Genomic DNA, 21,915 nt, shown 5'->3' with positions numbered 1-21,915 from the left:
GACGTCTTCTGGTTTTTTGAGGAATAAACATCGTTTCTTCCTCGAGAGGCGTGGCTGAGAGGCGGTGAGTCTGGCTGGCGCTGGTATTGTTTGGAACGGACCGTGGTCGGCCCCCGCCTGCTGTGTGCAGCGCAGCAGCGGCGGAGGGACACGGAGCCGGCGTGCGGCGTGGACGGGGAGGAGTGGGCCAGGGCCCTGGCGAGCAGCAGCCCCGGGTGCCTTTCCGGGCGCCGGCTCTGTCGCCAGGCGGTGACACGGGGGCCGGCGGCATCTCCGTCGTGAGGTTCAGAGAACCCTGTTCGTGAGGTAGAAAACATAACGCCAGTTCCAGAATATCCTCCCACATTCCAGAAGCTCCCCGTCCCCCGTGCTGGAGTTGGAGGCCGAGGTGCGTGCACTGGATGGGGTGCTGAGAGCGTGCGGGTGCCTGTGGCGAGGGTGGGGGCCGAGTTCTTCTGAGCTGAAAGGCAAGATGGGGCCACCGGCCTGGCACCAGCCCCGCCCCCGAGAGGGGCAGTCCGAAGGGCTCGCACCCCAAGAGGCGACACTACCAGAATTTCAAAAAGTTGTGGCCGTTTATTCAAACATGGAGGAGCTGGAGCACAGGCGATGGAAGGGCCGGGCGCAGGGCTCGGCGCTCACCGCGGGCCCCCAAGGCCGCGGCGGGGTCCAGTCCAAACCCCTGGGGGCCCTGCTGGGCAAAGGCGCCCCTCCACCAGGAGCCAGGGCCCCTCCCTCTCCCGGCCCGGACCCGAAGGGAAGCAGCAGCAGGGTAAGCACCAAACTGGGCGTGTCCACGGCCACCGGCGGAGGTGACAGCTCCGCCCTCCCCGGGGCACCACCGCCGCAGGAAGCGGGGCTCGCGCGGGGTTGGCCTCAGCCGGCCGGGGGCTTGACGGCCACGCGAGCTCGGGGCAGGGCTGGGGTCCGGGGTGTGGCCGGGCTGGAGCAGGACGTGCGCATCGGCCAGACCAGAGCACCAAGTTGAGGGCCGCGTGGGTCCAGTCCCGGGGTGCGGGGGCCGAGTCTGCGCCCTCCCCTAGGCCGAGGGGCCGGAGGCGAGGCCGGCCGGACTCTCGGGCTCCTGGGGGGGCGCGCCGGCCTCGCTCTCCTCGGGCACGGACGGCTCCAGGGGCTGCTCCGCGGGCGGAGGGGACGGGGCCGCTTCTTGGCCGGGAGGCTGCCGGGAGGGGGCGGCGTCGGAGTCCGCCGGGGGCTGCGGGCCGTCGGCGGAGTCCGCCTTGGGCTGCGGGCCGTCGGCGGAGGCGGGCGCCCACGGCGACTGAGGTAGGTCCTTCTTGGGGAGGGAGGAAAGAGGCCCGGGTTGGCGGAGCCGCGTGGGGGCTCCGGGCCCAGGAAGGAGCCGGGCTCGCCAGCCGGCACCAGCACCGCATCAGGGCCCCAGCAGGGCCCTGCCCTGCCTTCTCTGGCTTGCTCTCCCTCCGGAACCTTCCAGAACCAATCCACCCACTCTGCAGCAAAGCCAACGCCTGCCAGGAGGGAGACCTTTGGGGACGGTGGGCACTGAGCCCAAGAAGCCTTCCCGACTCACCAGGTCACAATAGTCACACCACGTGCACAGCGTGTTCACATCTATGCGAACAAGTTACACACACGCCGGAAGTGCTCAGAGCCCCCATCAGGGCAGGACGGGTTTCCTAACAGGGCCCACTAGAGACCCCGCAGGCCCGGAACGCCCTTGAGTTGCGGGGATACAGCGGTCACCCTGCGCTGCACGGGGAGTGGCCTCTTCAGTTTCAGACAAGAACAAGGCCCGGCCCGCCCCCTGCCCGTGACAGAAGTAGCTGGAACCCCAAGTCCAACCAATCCAACCAAATGGGTTAGCAGCGGGGCAGCAGCGTCACCCTGAGCCACGCCACTAGCACGTGTACCCCTCCCCCCCTTGCAGCCACAGGAGCACCACACCCAAAGCAAAACCTTCCACAGACGGGACGCGGGCTGCGGGGTTTAGTTGTAACGCTAGGAGGTCTTACTCAACTTTAACTCTAGTTAGGGCTTATTAGGCTATTATTTCTCGCAGACATTCATAGCAAACTGGTATTCACCGTAAAGCCGCTGCCCGTCCAGAACATGCCCAGCTCCCTGCGCCAGAGCGCCAGGGCGCAGCTGGTGACGAGCGTGCAGGGCACCAGGTAGAGGAGGGCAGGCTGGCCGCGCTGCATGAGGGCCAGCGCCATGAACGTCACCAGGAGACCGATGCCGTAGGCTGCGGAAGGAGACAGGCAGCATGTTACCCTGGCCAGTCCCAGGCTCACCACCCACTGCTCACGGGCAGGAGACGCAGAGCTCGTGCCAGGGCCGTGGCCGTGACCCACGGGCCAGGCCAGCGGGTCCTCCCCACCCACATCTTCCCGGATGCTGGCAGGCGAGAGTGCACGCCGGGGTCAGCAGGGAAAGAGGAGGGAGCGAGGTCCCAGCCGCCAGACTGGGGAGAGGAAGCGGGCAGCCGCTATGGGAAGGCCTGGAGTCCTGGGAGTGGCTGGAGGAGCTGCAGACGTGCCCCAGTGTCTCATTTTTGTAAGCCTCTAGTTAGAAAAGTAATTTGAACTGAAGTAACGTAGGTACAGAATTAGGAAATCACACCTTTCATAACTGAGTTGTGACCGCATGAAAGCACTGAGCGGTGAGAAGCGTCCACACTTCCTGCTCACCATTCAGCATAAAATAGCATGTGTTATTTAGGGATGTGTGAGTCCAACGTATAAAGACCCCCGCGCACGTAGAGCACAGGGACGGACATACAACACAGCACACACGAGGAGGAGTTAGAGGGGTTGGCCTGAGCGCAGCGGCGCGGGGCTCACTGTATTAACCTTGCAGCCGAACACGTGCAATTACTCCCAGGTGAAGAGTTACAAAGAAAGACACCGTTTACTGGCACATCCCCTCCGAGGCAAAGAGCCCCGTCTCCAGCACGTGCGTCTGCTCGGGCTGCCTGCCCTGCTCCTTACCTCCAGGTTTCCAAGCGATAGGCTTGTGCAGGGAGAGTTCCCGCTTATTGGCTGTGGACTAGCCACCGGTCCTAAAGAAGTGATTCAACCGAGCCAACTACAGGGTTTCAGTGACGGGAACTAGAGGACAATTTGACAAACTGTGGTTCACACGGAGAAAAGCTCTGCAGGCGCATCTGGACGAGCTAATCATGGAGTGTGAACCCAGGGGGCAGGGGCAGGGAGCACGTGGCTGGACCTTCAGGAACCCGGTGGGAAGGGGCGAACGGCAACGGCCCAAAGTACGCCGGGAAGGCTGGCCTGCGTCCGCCTGGCACTGCTGGGGGCCATGGCGGGGCCTCCCCTCACCTGTGTCAGCTGGCGGGGCCTGTGCGCTCTGCACCCCTGCTCGTCCTGAAGAGCTGACCCAGCAGGACAAGAGAACTGGTTTGGACATTTTTAGAAATGATTGGACTCAACAGAAAATGAGAAAACATCCCTTTGGTGTAAATGGCTTTAGTAACAAAGGAAACAAACAGAACTCAAAGGAAAAAAGATGAAGACAAAGAAGACCAAAGAAAAGAGAAACAACGACCACCATGGAAAGTGACAAGGAGGCCTGTGACGCGGGCGCAGGCCTGTCCCCTACCACCCCGCGGCGGAGGACGGGGCATGGCCGAGCCCCTGGGGCAGCGGGCTTACCGATGGTGCAGGCCACGAAGTAGACCCTGGAGGACTGCACCTGGATGTCGAAGCGGTGGCAGTAGGCCACGAGCAGCCCTGCGGGGGAGAGGCCGTGGGCAGAGGCCGGGCCGCAGCCCCAGCCAGGCACCGGGGGTTTCTCCCGGCTCAGGAGGGAGCTGGCCCGGCACCACCCTCGACTCCTGGCAGGTAACCAGACCTCCGGCGAGCGCAAACCCCAGCTCAGAGGCTGCCTGGTGTGGGGAGGGGCCCAGAGGGGGACCCTGGGGGCAATGTGGCTGGGACAGCACCTCCGGGGGACCGCCTCCCTACCCCCCAGGCCCCACTGGCTCAGCTCTGCCTCTGCCCACCAGCCCCTGTGGCCTGACACCCCCAAGGGCACCCGGGCCACCCAAGCCCGGCCCCAGTACCTGGGACCAGGATGTCCCCGAAGCCCAGGAGGGAGAAGGGCCGGTCACACAGGGCCAGCGGCGAGGCGTTGAGTCTGGGCACCTTGAGCACCATGGGCAGCTGGGGGGAAAGGACAGCGTGTCCAGGACCCGCCAGCGCGTGCTCGCTCTGCCCGCTCAGCACCTCGGCCGCGGGCACCACGTACCTTCTCGTGTGTGGCCGAGTCCGACGGCCCGGTTGCCACCTCCACCATGATGCTGTTCCCACTCTAAGAGAAGGCGGACTGCGTCAGACAGGGGAACGTGGGGGCCAGGGCGGGGGGGTGGGCGGGGCCCAGAGCCCACCTTGGTCAGGAAGGGTGTGATGAACACGAAGAAGACGTCGTAGATGAACAGCACCAGCAGCAGCAGCGTGCAGGCCTGGGAACGGGGCGTCCTGAGGGCTGTGCTCGGGGACCTCCACCAGCTCTGCCCTCCACCCCGCCCCGCCCAGGGTCCCAGATGCACAGACCCTCCAGGACGTGTCCCTGCCTCTCCCAAGGCTCAGAGTTTCCCTGTGGGGACAGAGCCTTTAGGAGAAAGTCTCAGCACAGCACGGGCAGCCTGACCTTCAGTGCCCTGGAGGTAATGTCAGGCCGGAGGCTCAGGGAGGGCGACTTTCTGATGGGACGCTGAAGAGAGACACAGCTGCGACCGGCCAGCTGCAGGTCTGGGCAGGTGACGCCCGGCTTCACGTTTGCCTGTGTGTTTCTAGGTTCCTCCTGCTAGGGTCGGGCCTTGGCCCAGGGTCCCGAGCACCGTGCTTCTGCCCCCTTGGTTTCATCTGGTTTTCCCTCCTCTGTTCACCTCACCAGCAAGGAGGCAGCCCTGCTGCGCGCGCCCGCCCGGGTGTCCCCTCGGCCAGCGGTCACAGATGCTGCCGCCACGCCGGGAGACAACTCTGCACTGATCCTTAAGCCCTGTCCCCAAGAGGGTGGCCAGAGGGACGGATGAGCCAAGACCACACAGCCCACACAGGGCCAGGCTCAGAGTGGAGGGCCCTGGGCAGGGCTGCGTGGCTGGCGGACACGGGGCTGACCCCAAGAGACCCCGTCCCCTCGTCCGCAGAGCGCCCCCGCCACCACGAGGGGCCCTCACCTTGAACGTGGGGAGGCGGATGGTTTTCAAGGTGTAGAGGCAGAAGGCAATGCCCAGCGCATCCTGAAGGATCCAAGCCCACCTGGAAGGCAACGCAGCCACCCTCAGGCGGGGTGTCCACCAAGAACCTCCGCCTGCCGGGCCCCTCCCCAGCCCTGGAAGCCTCAGCCGCCAAGTTCAAGCTGCCCAGCGCCCAGACGAGCCGCAGAGACCCTTATGCAGACAAAGGCAGCGGCCGACGTCCTGAGGCCCATGGGGGTACAGGAGGGGCAGCAACGGCCAGTAGGAGCAGGAGGTAAACCGACCCCCCAACCCTGACGCCACGGCCAGAGAAAGGCGGGCACGTGCCAGGGTCTCTGTCCCTCTGCAGCAGCGGCTCTCCCACCCAGATCACAGCCCGGGGCAGGGGGTGCAGGGCGAGGGGGGGCCATGCATCCAGCGGATTCAAATTTCTTAAAAAAAAAAAAAAAAAATTTTTTTTTTCTGGCCGTGCCGCAGGGCTTGTGGAATCCGAGCTCCCCTACTAGAAATGGAACCCGGGCCCTCAGCAGTGAGAGCGTGGAGTCCTAACCACTGGACCGCCAGGGAAGTCCCTCAAAAATATCTTTTAAGGGCTTCCCTGGTGGCACAGTGGTTGAGAGTCTGCCTGCCGATGCAGGGGACACGGGTTCATGCCCTGGTCCGGGAAGATCCCACAGGCCGCGGAGCGGCTGGGCCCGTGAGCCATGGCCGCTGAGCCTGCGTGTCTGGAGCCTGTGCTCTGCAATGGGAGAGGCCACAACAGTGAGAGGCCCGCGTACCGCAAAAAATAAAAAAAAATCTTTTAAGCAATTCAGAAAAGCAAAACTTGTACCCACCCAGCCAAATGCCACACAGTCTCTGGGGAAATAGGGGCTTGGGGCCCTGAGGACATCATCTGGAGTCCTGGGAAGCAGGGCGCCACCCTTGCTGGGGCCACTTCCGAATTGGGAAGTCAAAGCTGTGTGATGAAGCCGCATGTGATGAGGCTCCCAGCTGGGAAATGGCCCCACAGCCGGCCCCATCCTCCCTGCCCCTCAAGACTCATCAGAGCTTCATCTGAGCGCAGGATGAGAACCCCTCTGGGCCAGGGTGCTGGTGAGAGCAGGGAAGGTTCACTGAGGCCACGTGGGCACCCAGACATGGCAGAAACCGTGGCCTGTTCTACTTTTATGCAAAGGAGCGAGCCTTCTGGCTTGGATTTAACCGTGAGCGTCCTTATTCTCTTTGTGTACAAAGGACTCAAAATATTTTCACGCTTTCCTTCTGCCAGTTAAATCTGTTGTAGCTCCAAACAGCAGCACGGCCAAGAGCGTTTAACTGCCCCGGGAGAAGCTCAGAGAAAATGCCAGATGGTGTCAGTGACGGCAGGCGGTGGCGCGCTGCCTTGCGGGGGAGGCCCCCCGGGGGGGTGGATGTTGGGAGAAGCAGAGCTAGCTAAGCAGGCAGGCGGGCACCACAACGGAGCGGCGGCCGAGCGGCGCCAGGCCACGTCCAGGCTGCCCCAGAGCACACGGCTCGGCGCCCGGGCAGCAGTGCCGGCGGCATCTCACGCCCAGATTGCAATCGCAGATCCCGGGGCACCGGACAAGCCACAGGGCAGCCAGGGCCAGGCCTGGACGGTGTGCAGCCACTGCGTCCAGAGCACTGACAGGAGAGCCTTTCATAACCGGGAGCTGGCCCGGCTCCAGGCGCCCCGAGCTGAGGGCTCGGGGAGTCGCGGGGAGGTCAGAGCACCCGAGGACAGCCGCACCCACCCCCAGCAGGGCCTCCAAGGCTGCACTCACTGGTCCTCGTTCCGGAAGACGCCCCACACCACACTGACGGCCACGCACAGCAGCGCCAGGAGCAGCGTGCGGACCTGAGGGCGCTTGTGGAAGTAGGGCAGGCTGTTGTCGGGGACCCTGAGGGCGGGGAGGCGGGTGGGGAGGTCAGCGGCCTCTGACCCTCACAGCCCCGCCTCTGCCCAGCACCCGGAGGGTCAGCTCAACTCCTGCCCAAAAGCCCGCGGCCTCCCCGTCTGTCCTCCTGCTGTCCACCGGGCTCTGCTCCCAAGGGCCACCCCTGGCCCTGCCCCTTCCTCTCCTTTACCTTATCTGTTAAACTCACCATCCCTCACCTTTTATTTCTAGAAGGGAGGCTCCCAAGGGCAGGGCAGGGCAGAGCGGGCAGGGGCAGTGCCGTGGGGGAAGCAGACCTCAGCCAGTCGCTAAGCCGACCCCACCGGCAGGAGCCCTCCGTCGGGTGCTGTGACCCCTCTCGCACAGCCCGCCCTGCTCCAGGCCCTCCCCCAACCCCCCTGAACCAAGCTTCCTGACCCCCGTCGGACCTCATCTAAACCCTTCTGTTTCCCACCTGCCCCACAAGAACCAGACCAGACCCCTGACCGCAAGGAATCTTCGGAGCCTGGATCAGCAGCACTGCCCCCTGCTGCCCCCAGCGGTGTACCCCGAGGGGTCCCATGGGCCCTGACCCAGGACGGGAGGCCGGGGGAGGGAGGCCCACCCAGGGGCTGGAGGTGGGGCCGTGAGCCCCCAGCCAGCACGGAGTGGGCGCCTGCTGTAACGCCTGCACCGTGCCAGACTGACCGAGGGTTCTGGAGGGCGAGGGTCCTCGGCCTCAGCAAAGCTGTGGAGCCTCCGGGGGCCGGGTAACGGGAGGTGGGGGCGGACAGGCCACATGGCAGCAGAGGGAGACCCCCGCGAGCAGGTAGGGGTCGCCCGGGGGCTCACCTGCATCTGCAGAACGGCAGCCTCTGGAGGAGCGGTGACAGGCAGCTGTACAGGCCCGTGGAGGAGGCCAGGCAGAAGATGCCAATGATGACGTAGACTGCAGGGCAGGGCGGGCGGTAAGGGGAGCCTGAAGGAGGGCTCTGTGCCTCACTCCCTGGCAGGGTGACCGCCCCATGGGAAGGAAGGGGTAGCCCCAGGCCCCTCCTGGTGAGCCAGCAACAAGGGCCTCCAGCCACCGCCCACCACACGGCCCCTGGACTCCCCTCTCACCCGACGCCCTGAGAGCCGGCGACGGGGACCCACCGAGCTGGTCGTAGAAGTGGTAAAGCAGCACCAGCGTGGAGCAGCACATGACCACAAACACGCAGATCATGACGGGCGTCACGTCCACGGCCTCGTCCTCGTGCTTCTCAGGCCCGTCATCCCGCTTGTGTTTCATGTACCTCCTTAAAAGACGAGAACGGTCTGGGGGACGCCCTACCGGCCGGCACCGCTCCCGGGAGCCAAGGACCACAGAGATGGGGAAGGACAGGCTGAGGGAAGCTTGCCCGGAGGTGACCACCATCACCTGCCCCGTCGGCCAGTCCCCCGTCCCTGCCCACCATGTGTACTTGGGGTCCCCCCCGACGGAGCCAGTCCTGCTGAGGTGGGGCTCCGGTCCCCAGGGCCAAGCTGTGGTGGCCGCATGGGGGCCACCCTGGACCCTGGCCCTGCACCAACCCCACCACCGCCCTTCCCTGGGCGGCCGGGGCGAGCTCTCCCGTGGATGCCCCTGCCGGGCTGGGCCCGGGCCGGGAACCCTGAGGGCAGGACAGAATCATGGGGAGCAGGGCCCTCGGGGCTTTCAACAGGTCTCCCGGGTGTTTATAGCAGCTGTTTTCCAGAAGGCTCTCTGGGCGTGCGGACTCTCGTGGTTACTTGCCCAGCATTAGGGCTGCCCATCCGGGACGCATGCACACACGCAGGCCACTCACTTTCTCACGTCCCGGCTCCCGGCCCAGTAGCCTCCGAGGGCAACGGTGCCCACAGCCATGAGGAAGATGATGACCATGTTGTAGTCCAGCATGGGCTCCTTGGGGGCGAACAGCGCCGCCCGTACCACCCGGCCGAACGTCTGCCTCAGGGAACACAAGAGAGCTAAGGTTGAGGGGGCCCACCCGTGCCCACCCGTGCTCTCACCACCCAGAGGGCCGAGGCTGGCCCGCTCGAGGAGCCAGGGGCCGGGAGATCCCGCCTCACCCCACGCCCTCACCCGCTACTCCTGACCCCAGAGAAGCGGGCTCTGCCGGGACGAGCTTCACACAGGGCGGGGCGACATGGCCGCGCGCGTGCAGGAACACAGACCCTGCCCCCAGACACGCATGAGTGAACGAGGGGGGACGTGGCCTGGGAAGCGGCCCGGAGACGGACAGTGGGTCCCTTGGGGGAGACGCGAAGCCTGCAGGGAGGAACCTGGCCATCCCCGTGTCACTGTGTGCTGCAGCTCGCCTGCTCCAGACCCAGCTCCCCAAATCAACGACGCACCGGTCTCTGGTCAGACAGGGCCGGGCCGGGCGAGGGGCCGGGCAGGCCCGAGCAGTGGGGGGACGCTCAGGGTCTCTGGCATAGGGGAGGGCTGGGGTCTCCATTCCTGACGTTCACAGCACTGCGGGCACACCGTGTCCTCAGGCCCTGGGCCCAGCTGCAGACAGGATTGGGGACGAGCCTACCTCGAAAATGTCCAGCATGTCTTTGTAGCTGAGCAGGGCCACAGGAATGCCGATCTCGTCGTACTGCGTCTTGTTGCCTCCTGGGGGGACCTGGGGGAGGCGGGGAGAGGGCGGCTGGACGGCTTAGCAAGGCCCACCCAGGGCGGGGCAGGCCGCCAAGCGCTCCTGACGGCGCGGCCCGCAGTGCCAGCTCTCCCCGAGGGGGCGGAGGAGTCCTGCGTGTATGTCGGGGTCCTCGGGGGCCAGGTGGGAGGGCCACACCGCCCTGAGGGCAGGCCTGCGGGCTCGGCCCCTCCCTCTGGGGGAGGGCAAGCTCCCCTCCCCTCTCCTCTCAACCCTGGGCTTGGGTGACACCGGTCAGCCCTGAAGGGCCTGAGGGAGAGGGTGGCACACGGCCCACGCCACCCGCTCCTCAGGTGGCAGGCCCAGAGCTCCACCCCAGGCCTTGTCGGACCCCAGCACCACCCTGGGACAGGGCCCCTCCAAGGCCACAGGTAGGAAACCAGACTCTTCGTCTACCCTGGCCCGACCCTGCCCCCCAGGGCCCCCAGCTGCCCAGGAGGGGCCCGGCGGCCGCACCAGCGTCTCCTTGCTGATGATGAGCAGCCCACGCGCCCCGCTGCCCTGGGCCAGCCGCACTTTCTCGTAGAAGGTGCAGTTCCCCCGCGCCACCAGGGGGATCTGGTTACTGAAGCCTTTGGCAGGCAGGTCGGCCGGAGAGCAGAGCACGGAGGTCGTCCAGTCCCGCACCTGCAGAAGAGACTGCAGGAGGGTGGCCTTCACGTGAGCCGCTCCAGGGGAGCCGGGGCACACAGCGTCCTCGGGGAGACAGGTCGGCGGAGGCCACTGCAGCGACCACCGCCCCTACGCAGCCTCACCTCAAGCCCACAGGGTCTCAGCCCCGCACACACGCGCGCACACACACGCACGTGCACAAGCGTGTGCGCACACCCACCCCGAGCACAAGGCAGACGGGAGGGGTACAGGGCGGCGTGTGCTCAGGAACCCTCCCCGCCTCTCTCGAGCCCGTCACAAACAGCACAAGGCGCGGGCGGGAGTGCTGGCCTTCGTTCCACCCGCCAAGCCAGGCACTGGGCACCCTGAGTCCCTCTGGGAGGAGTGAGGCCAGAGCAGGGAGCAGACCGTCCGGGCTACCCCAAAGATGGGGCCGGGCACGGCCCCTCCCATCACTCCTCTCACCAGCCGCCCCAGCCCAGCACGGACGGGTGGTGGGGGGAGCCTGGCCGGCATCCCCGCCAGGGGCTGGCCCTCGGCAGCGCCCTGACATCTTTTATTTATGACTGAGGAAACCCGGGCCCCGAGAGTTTGGGGAGCTCCTCTGGGGACGCATCCCACCTCCGTTTCCCAGCAGAGGCCCTTCCTCCATCCTCAATGGCTCTCTGCAAGACCCGTCCTCCAGAGGCCCTCGGGAGACCCAGGGGAGGAGTGGAGGGAGGGCGGCAAGCAAGACAGACAAGACCCTGCGTCGGGAGGGGGCGCCCGCGCTGGCCGGTACTCACTGCTTTGCTGAGGTCGAGCGGCAGGTGGGCCCACTGCGGGTTGTAGAGGATGCAGTAGTCTTTGCCTTTGGGGCCCCCAGTCTCGGACACCACGTGCACCATGCCGTACTCACAGGCCACCTGGACAGGGGGCATCGGTCAGAGAGCCGACATGAGGCCGGCCCACAGCACGACCTGGCTTGGATGGCCCCTCGCTCCGACAGCAGAGGTGGGGTACAACTGTCACATCTTGGGGGGGGACACGATGAGGAGGGCAGGGCTGAGCCTCCTCAGGGAGACCTGGGCGCTGACAGTGGCCGTGTCAGGTCCCCTCCCTGTGGCTCCAGTGGCAGGAGCGGGGGAGTCCTCCTGGGACTACAGCGAGAACAAGAGCCCCACGCCACTGCCATAAGGCAAGAAGGGGACGGGGAGAGTCAGCGGTGCCCCAGTAGGTTCCAGGCTCCCCGACGGGCTCCCGGGAAAACAGCCAACAGGCCCCCACCCAGCGAGGCCAGCAGGCTCAGGGCAGAAAGGGGGCGGTGGAGCCCGGGTGACGTGACCAGCACCTGCTGGGCCACAGGCCGGTGGGAACCCCTGGGTCAGAACCTTGGCCTTCCCTGCTCGGACGCGCGGCAAGACGTGGACAGTGCGAGAGGCAGGGCTGCTCTGGGCAGGGGGTCTTCATGACAGATGGCGTCACCACGACCCCAGCAGGGCCCAGGCAGCTGACAGAACCTCCTCCCCAGCACGTCCCGAGCAAGTAGAGCAGCGCTCCCGATGGGCACGGGCAGCAGAAGTGCCCGGCTTCCTGGCCCACTACTCCCAGGAGGGCGACAAGGCCTCCAGTTCCTCCTGCCCAGGCCCGCCAGGCAGCAGGCTGCTCGTGGAGGGTCCCACAGAGTCCACATGGACCCCGCCTGCTCTGACATGGAGCAAGGTCGAGGGCAGCTGGCTGACTGCGGAGGACAGGGCGGGCTGGGCACACGGGCCATCGGGGCCTTTGTCCCAGTGTGAATTCAGAGTTGGGTAGAGGGGCAGGCCCAGAGTCCTTGGAACTCCAGCCCCTCCGCTGAGGGCAGCGGGGTGGCCAGGGCCTGGGAGCGGCTTTATCTACATGAGAAACCAGTACCGCACACGAGTGTCCCCCCTGCCTGCTCGTCCCTCTCCCGCCTGGACCGCTGCGGCCCTGACGGGGCTGCTTCCTCCTATAGGCCGGGCTCAGCTACGGAGCCCCTGCGAGGGCCTCGGCCCCAGGGGGTCTCATGCTGTCTGGCCCAGGTCTGGGCTGCTCCCCGGGGCTGTGGGACCTGCGAGGGAGGAGGGGTCCCAGAGAGGGCCTTGAGCAGGGAGCCCAGCCATGCCATGCCCACAGGGGCCCGGGCCCACCCCAGCCCCTTGGCTTCTTGGAGCTGGAGGGGTCCAAGTGGACCCCAACTCTGCACACTCTGGCTCCCAGGGCTGTCCCTCTGTACCACCCGGAGGCCGAGACAGAGACTGCACCCCTCGGTGACAACAGGCAGTAGTAGCCTGTCTGTGCGGGGACAGACCCCCACCCACATCTGGCCTTCCCAAGTTGCAGGCGGCGGTGCTCCGACTCAGCTGGGGTCCCGAGGGGCCGTGGCCCCGACAGCAGGCCTGGGGCACAGACCAGCTCAGAAGGCCAGGCCCTCTATGAATGCGTAACGGGGCCCAGCCGCTCCGGGAGCTTCTCCCCACAGGCCCACATCTGCTGGCGGTGTGGAGAGAAACCAGGGCCCCCATTGCCCCTGCCCAGCGCTTTGGTTTGTCGCCTGGAGTGAGGTGCCGACAGCCAAATGGGCTGCTGGGTATGCTCAGTGAGGCTGTGTTTGCAGGGCACGTGGGCACTGCCACCAGCGCTCAAGGGAGGGAAGCGTGGTATCCTCCCCACCCGCCCCTGCCTGGCCAACCTCGTTCCCTCGACCAGAGGTAGGACATGGAGCCCCCTCTTCCGGGTTCTCCCCACCAGGCTGCCCCCAAGTACAGTGCCCAGCCCTGGGCCCCCACCCCAGGTCAGCCCTGCCCTACCCCCACCTTGGGCCACTGCAGGGGTTCTGTGATCCCTCAAACCCCAGGCCGAATCCGGCCCACCTTCTGTGTTTGTCAGTAAAGTTTTATCGTAACATGTCTGCCTGGTTGCTGAACGTAGGGTAGGGCTTATGCTGTTCTCTGCAGAGCCGGGGAGTTACAACAGAGGCCATGTGGCCTGAAAAGCCACAAATACTGTCTGGCCCTTTGGAAAATGTTTGCTGACCCCTGGTCTATGGGATCTGAGTTGCTGGTGAAAACTGTCAGTTGTATAAAATGGGAACGACTAGAAGCATTTGTTTTTTTTGTTTGTTTGTTTTTTTGCAGTACGCGGGCCTCTCACTGTTGTGGCCTCTCCCGTTGCGGAGCACAGGCTCCGGATGCGCAGGCTCAGCGGCCATGGCTCACGGACCCAGCCGCTCCACGGCATGTGGGATCTTCCCGGACCGGGGCACAAACCCGTGTCCCCTGCATCGGCAGGCGGACTCTCAACCACTGTGCCACCAGGGAAGCCCGAAGCATTTGTTTTTAAAAAGTTGCCGAGAAGCACAAGGGCGCACTTCACAGCTCTCCCCTCACCACGTGCACAACTGGCTTTCTGTTAAGAAATAAGCCTGGGCTTGTATCAAACACCCGAGAACACAGTCTCGCAGTGAACACGGTCTCCTCCCCGGGGAGTTAAAGGGCTAGGAGGAGTTCCTCCAAAGGGCCCAGGGCTGTGAGTGCCACCCGCCTTTCCAGCACAGCCCATCCCAGTTTGGAGGATGAGAAACAGCTGGGGCTACCGAGGACAGGCCATCTCCCGATGCGCCACAATCATATAGAGCTCAGGAACTCCTAGGGAAACTATGCTTCAAGATGACGGTGAAAGCATCCATGTCAGGGGACTCTGAAAGAAGCTAATGGGTCCAGACGGGGAGCAGTCTTCCTAAGACTTGGTGAATTCTAGAAGGGGCTAATTAGGACCTGGGAAGCTTAGGTGGAGGAAAGTGGGAGGGGTGAAGGGGCAGGCGGAGGGGGCAGGCAGGGAGAACACCACCGTGTTCAGATCTGCCGAGTAACAGGCCCCACATGGGCTGTTATGTGCACAACTTACAGCAACTGGGCAGGGTCACAGAATGGTAGGGAATGAGTTTCAAGCTGTGAGCAATCAGCCTCCCACCCCGTGGAGAGCTGGCCTTACCGGGGCGCCACGAAGAACCACACGCAGGGTTCTGTCCTGGGAAGGGCTGGCCCAGGTGCTCTCCTGCTCGCTTCTACACTCTACTTGGCTCCCCACGCTCAGGGTAAAGTTCCAAATCCTCAGCCAGCTGGGAATAAAGTCCAAATGTCCCAGCACCCAGCTCCGACCAGCCCAGTCTGCTCCCCTGGACTCCAGCTCGGAGAAGCCACACGTTCAGCCTGCCCTTTACCCCCCACGCCTGGAGCCACTCCCACTGCTGCTCCCTCCATGGCCTTCCCTGCAAGGGCACCTGAAGGGCCTCCACTGGGATGACACCTTCCTCAGGTGTAACCATTGGATTATCCTACACGCCAGCTGTAGTGGACCCTCACCATCTCCAAGTAAATCATCAGCTCTCGAGGGGTAAGGGGGAGGGATAAATTGAAAGACTGGGATTGACACATACACACTACTATATATAAAATAGATAAGTAATAAGGACCTACTGTATACTCAGGGAATTCTTCTGAATACTCTGTAATGACCTATATGGGAAAATAATCTAAAAAAGAATGAATATATGTATGTATAACAGATTCACTTTGCTGTATGCCTGAAACTAACACAACATTGTAAATCAACTATACCCCAATAAGAATTAAAATAAATAAATCTATTATTAAAAAAAAAATCATCAGCTCTCACACCTCCGGCCCTGCTCCCATCACCTGCAACAACCTTCTCTACCTTCTTGACCTAGCAAATGCCCACTCATCCTTCAGATCGCCCCTCAGGCACCTCTGCTTCTGAAAAGCATTCCTAGAACAACTGCGTCCCATTGCTTGGCCCTCATTTGAAATATCCGGAGAGCTTAAAGTCCCTGCCTCCAAATGCTCAGACTGCTGGGGAAGATGAGTGAACAGGGCTGGGGGAAGTACAGGGGGCTGGCAAAGCAGCTGGGGAGGGGGCGTCCCAGAGAGCTTCTGGGAGGGAGGGACAGCTAAGCTGAGACCAGAAGCATAACCGGGGAATTCAGGGAAACGGAGACCAGCGAGCAGAGTGCCTTCAAGACACTAGAGCTGGAGAGAAACGCGAAGCTTCCTGACAGCCAGATCACAAAGGCCTCCTAAATGTGCCAGGAAGCCACCAGAAGGCTCGCATCTGGACACAAGACACACTTTTTTTTTTTTTTTTTTTGCGGTACGCGGGCCTCTCACTCTTGTGGCCTCTCCCGTTGTGGAGCACAGGCTCCGCGGCCATGGCTCACGGGCCTAGCCGCTCCACGGCATGTGGGATCCTCCCGGACTGGGGCACGAACCCGTGTCCCCTGCATTGGCAGGCGGACTCTCAACAACTGCGCCACCAGGGAAGCCCACAAGACACCCTTTGAAAGGGATCACTCCTGCAGTGTTGAGAATGAACTGGACAAAAGTAGCCACGGGAGAACGCCAACCACCTGGAGCAGAGGTGGGGGCACTGGAGCAGAAGGGTCAAGGTTAACGGCCCAGTTTGTAGGGCTGTTGAGGGGCGGGTATTTCCTGACCTGTGGAACCTGGCGGGGAGAGGGAGGATTTGGAAATAAAAGATGCGCTTATGACAACGTACATCAGCCATTTCCTGGTCGCCCCCCCACCCCGCTAGCACTGGAGACCCTGAAGGTTTAGTGACAAACAAGTAGCATGCTGCGCGCTCGTGTTCCCCTACATCGTTTTGCTGACTCTGCACTGTATACTTATCTTCCTTTTGCAGACGAGTAACGGACGCTCAAAGCGGGAAACTCCCTTGCCAAGGTCACGGGAGCAAAAGATGGGGCGGCGATTCGACCCCACTCCAGGGTTGGGCTCCTGGCCGCTTCCCGACACTACCAGACACTGGGTGCCGCGCTCGACAGTTTACCACAACCACGGGGAAAGGGAGTAGTATGGCACTCAAGGGGAAACTGAGGCTCAGAGAGGGGTAGCCCCCCGGCCAAGGCCACGGAGCCAGAGAGGGGCGTCCCCGGCGGCGGTGGGAGACCCCGAGACGGACCAGCAGGGGCCGAGGCGGGAGCGGGTGACGCTGTGGCTGAGAAGGACTTCCAGGCGGGGAAGGGAGACGGGCCGGGGACAGGCCCGCAAGGTCACGACCGAGCCCCGGGCCAGCGGGCCGCCCGCGCGCGGGGCGCGGATCCCCTAAACTGGCCCCAGGCCGGGCCGGGCGGGATCCTGCGCGGGGCCGGGGTGGGGGGCGAGGGACCGGGGCACCGCGGCCGGCGAGGCCGGCGGGGTCAGCGCCGCCCTCACCTGGGCCGCGAGGAGGAGGAAGGCCGCCGCGAGCCGCGCCAGCGCCGCCGCCGCCGCCGCCGCCGCCATGTCGCCCGGTCCCAGCCTCAGGCGTCGCCAGATGTTTCCCAGCAACGCCCCGGCGCACCGCGCCGCACAGGCGCCTTGCGCCCGCAGCGCATGCGCGCGGGGCAGGGTACAACGGGCGCGGCAGCGGCTCCTGCGCACAGCGACGCGGCCGGGCAAGATGGCGGTGAGCGCGCGGCGCGGCTGGCGGGGTTGGCGCGGCTGTCGGGGTTGGATGGGCTGGCGGGGCTGGCGGGGCGGAGTCCGGCCGCGCTCCCCGCCTCACAGAGCTCTGTTTCCCCTGCAGGACAAAGAGAAGAAAAAGAAGGAGAGCATCTTGGACCTGTCCAAGTACATCGACAAGACGATCCGAGTGAAGTTCCAGGGAGGCCGAGAAGGTGAGGCCCCTCCTCCCGCCCCCTCCACGGTCCACGAGGAGTAACGGGCGGCGGTACCGATAACGGATGCCTGGGCTGCGCTTTAAGCGCTAGGCTTGGACAACTCGTGCTGGCCTGACGGCGCCGGCAGGTAGGAATGGTTATGCCCCTTTTGCAGGTGGGGAAACTGAGGCACGCAAAGGGTCCCCAACCTCACCGGAAGCTACAGTGGCTGGGATTCACGGCTCTGCTTCCTGTGGGTCCTGCCTCACTCAGGCGACTGTCCCAGCTCCTCACGGGTCGTCCTGCACCTGAGGGTTTCTCAGGCTCGGCGCTGCTCACGTTGGGGCCGCATTTTTCTCCGTTGGGGGCCGTCCTGCTCCCACCCACTCAGTGCCAGGAGCCGCCTAGTCGTGACGTCCCAGACATGGCCTAGTGTCCCCTGGGCGGCAGAATTGCCCCAGTTGCGAACCACGGCCCTATGGTCAGTTTCCACCAAGCTGCCTTAAGGGTTTGTTTAAAACAAATCTCGTCTCCTTGTTCACGGTTGTTCCAGGGTAACGGGATGAACGTTTTATACCTGAGTACTGCAGGGAGCTCTCGGCTGCTCTGGGAAGCTTTCCCTGACCCCCACGCCTCCACCCCAGTTCAGGCCCCTGTTGTTATAAGTTCCTGGTAGCACCTGTCACAGTTTGCGGCTTTATGTTGTTATTGTGAGGCTTTAACTCTGAATTTGCTGTTAGAGTCTGATGCAAAGACGGCAGGAATGATGCTGCAGGGTTATGCGGGGAGCGCTGTCCATGGCACAGCCCCAGCTCACTGGTTGTGGGACTTTGGGCAAGTTGCTACCCTCTCTGAGCCTCAGTCTCCTCATTTGTCAGAGGTTATTAACTCCACCTACTTCAGTAGTGGCACTGAGATTAAAGTTTAAAGCAGGTAACGTGTTTTTCTTTTTTTTTTAATTAAATTTATTTATTTGTTTATTTTTTGGCGGCATTGGGTCTTCGTTGCTGCGCACGGGCTTTCTCTAGCTGCAGGGGCTGCTCTTCGTTGCGGTGCGTGGGCTTCTCATCGCGGTGGCTTCTCGTTGTGGAGCACGGGCTCTAGGCACGCTGGCTTCAGTAGTTGTGGCACGAGGGCTCATTAGTTATGGCTCGTGGGCTCTTGAGCACAGGCTCAGTAGCTGTGCCACACAGGCTTAGTTGCTCCGTGGCATGTGGCATCTTCCCAGACCAGGGCTCAAACCCATGTCCCCTGCATTGGCAGGCGGACTCTCAACCACTGCACCACCAGGGAACCCCCGAGGATCGGAATCTTAACAAACACTTGGCACCGTGTTGGCTCTGGGATGTATGAAGAGATGGGGCTCTTGCTTCTCAAGGCGCTAGTGTTCGTTTTCTACGCTTAAACAACATACGTTTTTATCTCACAGCGCCTGTGGTTCCAGACTCTGGGTGCCTCAGGCTCAGGTCTCTGACGAGGTTGCCGTAAAGGAGTGTGTCTGAGAGCCTGTCATCTCAGGCCCAGGGTCCTCTTCCAAGCCTGGGGTCCCCATTTTCTGCCAAGAGTTGGCCAGGGACCCCCTGGGCTCCTAGAGGCTGCTCACCGCCCCTGCCGCAGACTCTGTCCACAGCACTGCACTTCACGTCTTCAAGACCAACAGGAAAATCTCATTTTTGAAATTTCTTTTTTCAGAAAGGGCCCATCCCTTTAACGGCTCACCTATCAGGTCAGGCCTGCCCAGCATAGCCTCTCTTTAGATGCACTGAAAGTCCACCAACTCATGGACGTTAATGAGATCCATGAAGCAGTGTGTCTGTCGCAGCCTGAGTGCAGACTGACGTCCCATCGTGGGTCCCGTCCCACACTGTTGAGGGGGGGAACGCTGGCTCTGAGCATCCTGCCCGCCTGCTGCACCCCCGTCCTGGTGAGGAGGGCAGACCTGCGGGTGCAGGCTCGCTGCCTGGCTGGGGCCAAGTGCCTGGATGTGTTACTGGATTTGTCACTCTCCGTAACCCCGTTAGGTGGGTGCCTTCACAGTCTTTGTTCTGCAGGGGAGGGTGAGCAGGAGAGGAAGAGGGCCAGGGCGTCGCCCTCAGGCAGGGCTGGTGGACCTGTTCTTTAGGACACCACACAGGAAATATTTGCAGCTGTGCCGGCCAGACGGTCTCTTGTCGCGGCTACTCCACTCTGCCATTGCAGCAGGAAAGCAGTCACAGGCGACATTTCACAAATGAGCATGGCCAGGTGCCAGTTAAACTGTTTACAAAACAGGCGCAGGCGGATTTTGCTGACTGTATTGTGGTGGCGATGGTTTTGGGGTCCGCTGTCACTGCTCCCTGTCTGGGAGCCCTTCCCTTGCTTCCCCCATGGTCTCCCATCTGTTCTGTCCCTGGAGAGGCTGCTCCCACACCTGCATCCGGCTGGGGAGACCCCTCACCGGCGGGGGCACCCCAATCTCACGTGCTGACACCCGGGCACAGCTCGCATCTGCCCAGGATGACCGTTGATCTTAATGCCTGTCTGTCTCTCTTCTCTTCTCGGTGGTTCCGACAAGCCAGTGGAATCCTGAAAGGGTTTGACCCGCTGCTCAATCTCGTGCTGGATGGCACCATCGAGTACATGAGAGGTGAGTGCAGCCCGTGGGGCTCGGAGGCGTCCTCGCTGGGCCCTCCTTACTGTTTGTTCCAAAGCTGCTCCGCTGCCACCCAACGGCTGTGTGAACGTGGTGCCTTGTGGATCACGCGGCTGACACATGTGTTGGATCTCCCGCTGTCCCGGTGAGGCTCAGTAGACCATCGTCTCAGGACTTGGTCTGAGGTGGAAGTGGAGTATTTTCCGGATCCACTCCTCACCAGCACTGAGCACCCGCTGGGGCTGAGGCGTGCCCAGAGGGGCTGGAAAGATGCTGCGCCCGCCGTGAGAAAGCCGGCTGCCCTGCGGCCCGTCCTGCCCCCTTATCTCCTGCTGTCCCTGTGTGTTAACCCCCGGCTGCTGACAGAGGGCCCCCTCTCCCTTATTCCCTGTTCCCCCAGGTCCCCAGGCCCTTTGCATGGTGGTCAGGCCAACCCTTGCCCATCAGCCAGGAAGTTCTTTAGCTCAGCCTGACCGTAGCATGAAGGGGACCGCAAGGCCTAGGAGAGAAGGGGTGTCTTTTCTGGGGACTGTCGATGTTGAGACACACGTTAGTCTGGTGAAGAGTTAATGGAGCTGCACAGAAGTGTCAAAGGGCCCCCAGGGAGAGGCCCTCTTTGTGGGGGAGCGACCCCGTGGGGCCTCTTGCTCTGCCCTCGTCTTCCCTCTTCCCACTGAGTCTGCCCAGAGTCTCCCCCGCTGGGATCCTGGCCTGGCCTCCTTGGGCAGATGACTTTCTGGAAAAGGACAGCCTCACCTCGTGGGGCTGTAGGGAAAACCAAGGGAGCTGGGGTGTGCCTTGCGCTTAGACGGGGCCCGGGCGGAGCAGCCCTGGAGGCATGGCTGCTGTTCCTGTGTCAGAGGCCGCTCCCACCTGGGTCCTGGCTCACTCCTTGGCTGAGTCTGTGCCCTGTTCTCACCCCCAGAACAGCCCTGGGACAGACGCCCTGACGCATGCACACGGTTCCGGGAGGGGAGGGGCAGGCTTGGACAGCTGTCATCCTGCGGGGTCTGGGAGTGGGGAGCCGCACCCCAAGTCGGGCCTCCCCAGCCCGCCATCGTGCAGTAACAGTAATGGAGGCCTCGCCGCCGTGACCTCAGGAGAGCTTTCCTCGGCGTGCCGTCACTTCCCCGGGCCCCTCGCCCCACTGTGAACAGCCCGTTGGCACGGGGGTGAATGGTGGCCCCGCAGGGCTTCCAAGATTCTGCAGATGGGGTTTTTCTCTGCCGCCCATCTGAGAACTCGGTCTCCGCTGTCCCCCGGGCTGTGTCCTCATTGTAGAAGGAGGACAGGCTGCACGTGGCTGTTTCCAGAGCTCTTCCTGAGCCTCGTGGTCCGTCTCGGGGAGAGGCTGCCAGCTGGCTTGGGAGTGGGGCCCTTGGCCTGTCCTCCCCACCCCCCTGGGCCTCTGAGCCCGCACCGCCTCACTGCCGCCCTTCTTCTTCCGCAGACCCTGATGACCAGTACAAGCTCACGGAGGACACCCGGCAGCTGGGCCTGGTGGTGTGCAGGGGCACCTCCGTGGTGCTCATCTGCCCGCAGGACGGCATGGAGGCCATCCCCAACCCCTTCATCCAGCAGCAAGACGCCTAGCGGCCGGGGCCGCCCCTCCTCCAGGACTCGGGCCACCCATAGGAACGGAACTTTCCTTTTTGTATAGCTTATGTTTTTGTTTTCTTTATAAAATTGCAAACCTCAAGTGTCCAGGAGCCCTGGACTCTGGCTTTCAGCCTTAGTGTTCTGACAAGACCTGGGCCCCAGGGATGCGGTCCATCCAGCAGAGTTTGTGCGCCGTCTGGGGTCCAGGCCCAGGGCTGGGGGGCTTGGAGGTGACTGAGCGTGCACACTCCAGGTGAGGGCACGGGACGTGGAGGCCGGAGCCTTTGCAGAGCTCCCCCTGGGGCCACAGCCCATGCAGACCCCCCAGCCAGCCTTCTCAGCGGCAGCCTGTCACTTCAGTGCCTCTGTACGCCGGCCCGAGTGGTTCCCCCAAAGCCAGGTCCTTCTTTGTCACATCCCCGCACAGCCGTGACCTCACAAAGAACAAACTTGATGGAGCCTTGCTGTCCGCCCGGTCCCACGACCTCCTAGCCCAACCTGCTTCCCGCCTCAGCTCAGAGGAAGCGCCCACCCCTGCCCATCAGCTGGCGACTCCAGGGGCCATGGTCATGAATGTCCCCATGCCCGTCCTCAGGAAGCAGGGCTTTCTCCTGGCCCCATTTCCTAAACCC

The 21,915-nt window shown here is 63.3% G+C and overlaps 2 protein-coding genes across 5 annotated transcripts; one reads left to right on the top strand and one right to left on the bottom strand.

Moving 5' to 3' along the window:
- Nucleotides 1–951: 951 nt before the first annotated feature.
- Nucleotides 952–17,395, bottom strand: SPPL2B (signal peptide peptidase like 2B). Of its 2 annotated transcripts, none has more exons than XM_060094706.1 (15): nt 17,267–17,395; nt 11,159–11,278; nt 10,218–10,400; nt 9,639–9,728; nt 8,904–9,043; nt 8,200–8,375; nt 7,930–8,026; nt 6,985–7,101; nt 5,180–5,261; nt 4,388–4,462; nt 4,249–4,311; nt 4,064–4,163; nt 3,654–3,731; nt 2,067–2,227; nt 952–1,297 (listed from the first exon to the last, which is right to left on the bottom strand). In XM_060094706.1, exons 2-15 carry the CDS (start codon nt 11,258–11,260, stop codon nt 1,040–1,042), a joined length of 1,722 nt encoding a protein of 573 aa, XP_059950689.1. In that variant the 5' UTR covers nt 11,261–11,278; nt 17,267–17,395; the 3' UTR covers nt 952–1,039. The 2 variants fall into 2 exon arrangements, with proteins under 2 accessions (XP_059950689.1, XP_059950688.1); XM_060094705.1 differs by lacking the exon at nt 17,267–17,395 and adding an exon at nt 16,628–16,735 and having other exon boundaries at nt 8,233–8,375.
- LSM7 (LSM7 homolog, U6 small nuclear RNA and mRNA degradation associated) lies at nt 16,699–21,383 on the top strand. 3 transcript variants are annotated; one of them, XM_060094708.1, is made up of 4 exons: nt 16,699–16,859; nt 16,980–17,070; nt 19,607–19,678; nt 21,135–21,383. In XM_060094708.1, exons 1-4 carry the CDS (start codon nt 16,728–16,730, stop codon nt 21,275–21,277), a joined length of 438 nt encoding a protein of 145 aa, XP_059950691.1. In that variant the 5' UTR covers nt 16,699–16,727; the 3' UTR covers nt 21,278–21,383. The 3 variants fall into 3 exon arrangements, with proteins under 3 accessions (XP_059950691.1, XP_059950692.1, XP_059950693.1); XM_060094709.1 differs by having other exon boundaries at nt 16,772–16,859; nt 19,611–19,678; XM_060094710.1 differs by having other exon boundaries at nt 16,772–16,859; nt 16,963–17,070.
- Nucleotides 21,384–21,915: the final 532 nt, after the last annotated feature.

Source organism: Mesoplodon densirostris, chromosome 3, assembly GCF_025265405.1.
Source record: "Mesoplodon densirostris isolate mMesDen1 chromosome 3, mMesDen1 primary haplotype, whole genome shotgun sequence".
NCBI classification, from domain to species: domain Eukaryota; kingdom Metazoa; phylum Chordata; class Mammalia; order Artiodactyla; family Ziphiidae; genus Mesoplodon; species Mesoplodon densirostris.
This window is presented reverse-complemented; position numbering and strand designations above follow the sequence as displayed.

Coding starts and splice junctions, on each gene's coding strand:
- SPPL2B (XM_060094705.1), bottom strand. CDS start 16,696: ATGGCGGCGGCGGCGGCGGCGGCGGCGCTGGCGCGGCTCGCGGCGGCC. Junction 7,102..7,929: donor CTGCCGTTCTGCAGATGCAG/GTGAGCCCCCGG, acceptor CCCCGCCCTCAG/GGTCCCCGACAACAGCCTGC. Junction 4,164..4,248: donor ACTCGGCCACACACGAGAAG/GTACGTGGTGCC, acceptor CTTTCCCCCCAG/CTGCCCATGGTGCTCAAGGT.
- LSM7 (XM_060094708.1), top strand. CDS start 16,728: ATGTTTCCCAGCAACGCCCCGGCGCACCGCGCCGCACAGGCGCCTTGC. Junction 16,860..16,979: donor CGCGGCCGGGCAAGATGGCG/GTGAGCGCGCGG, acceptor TTTCCCCTGCAG/GACAAAGAGAAGAAAAAGAA. Junction 17,071..19,606: donor GTTCCAGGGAGGCCGAGAAG/GTGAGGCCCCTC, acceptor GGTTCCGACAAG/CCAGTGGAATCCTGAAAGGG.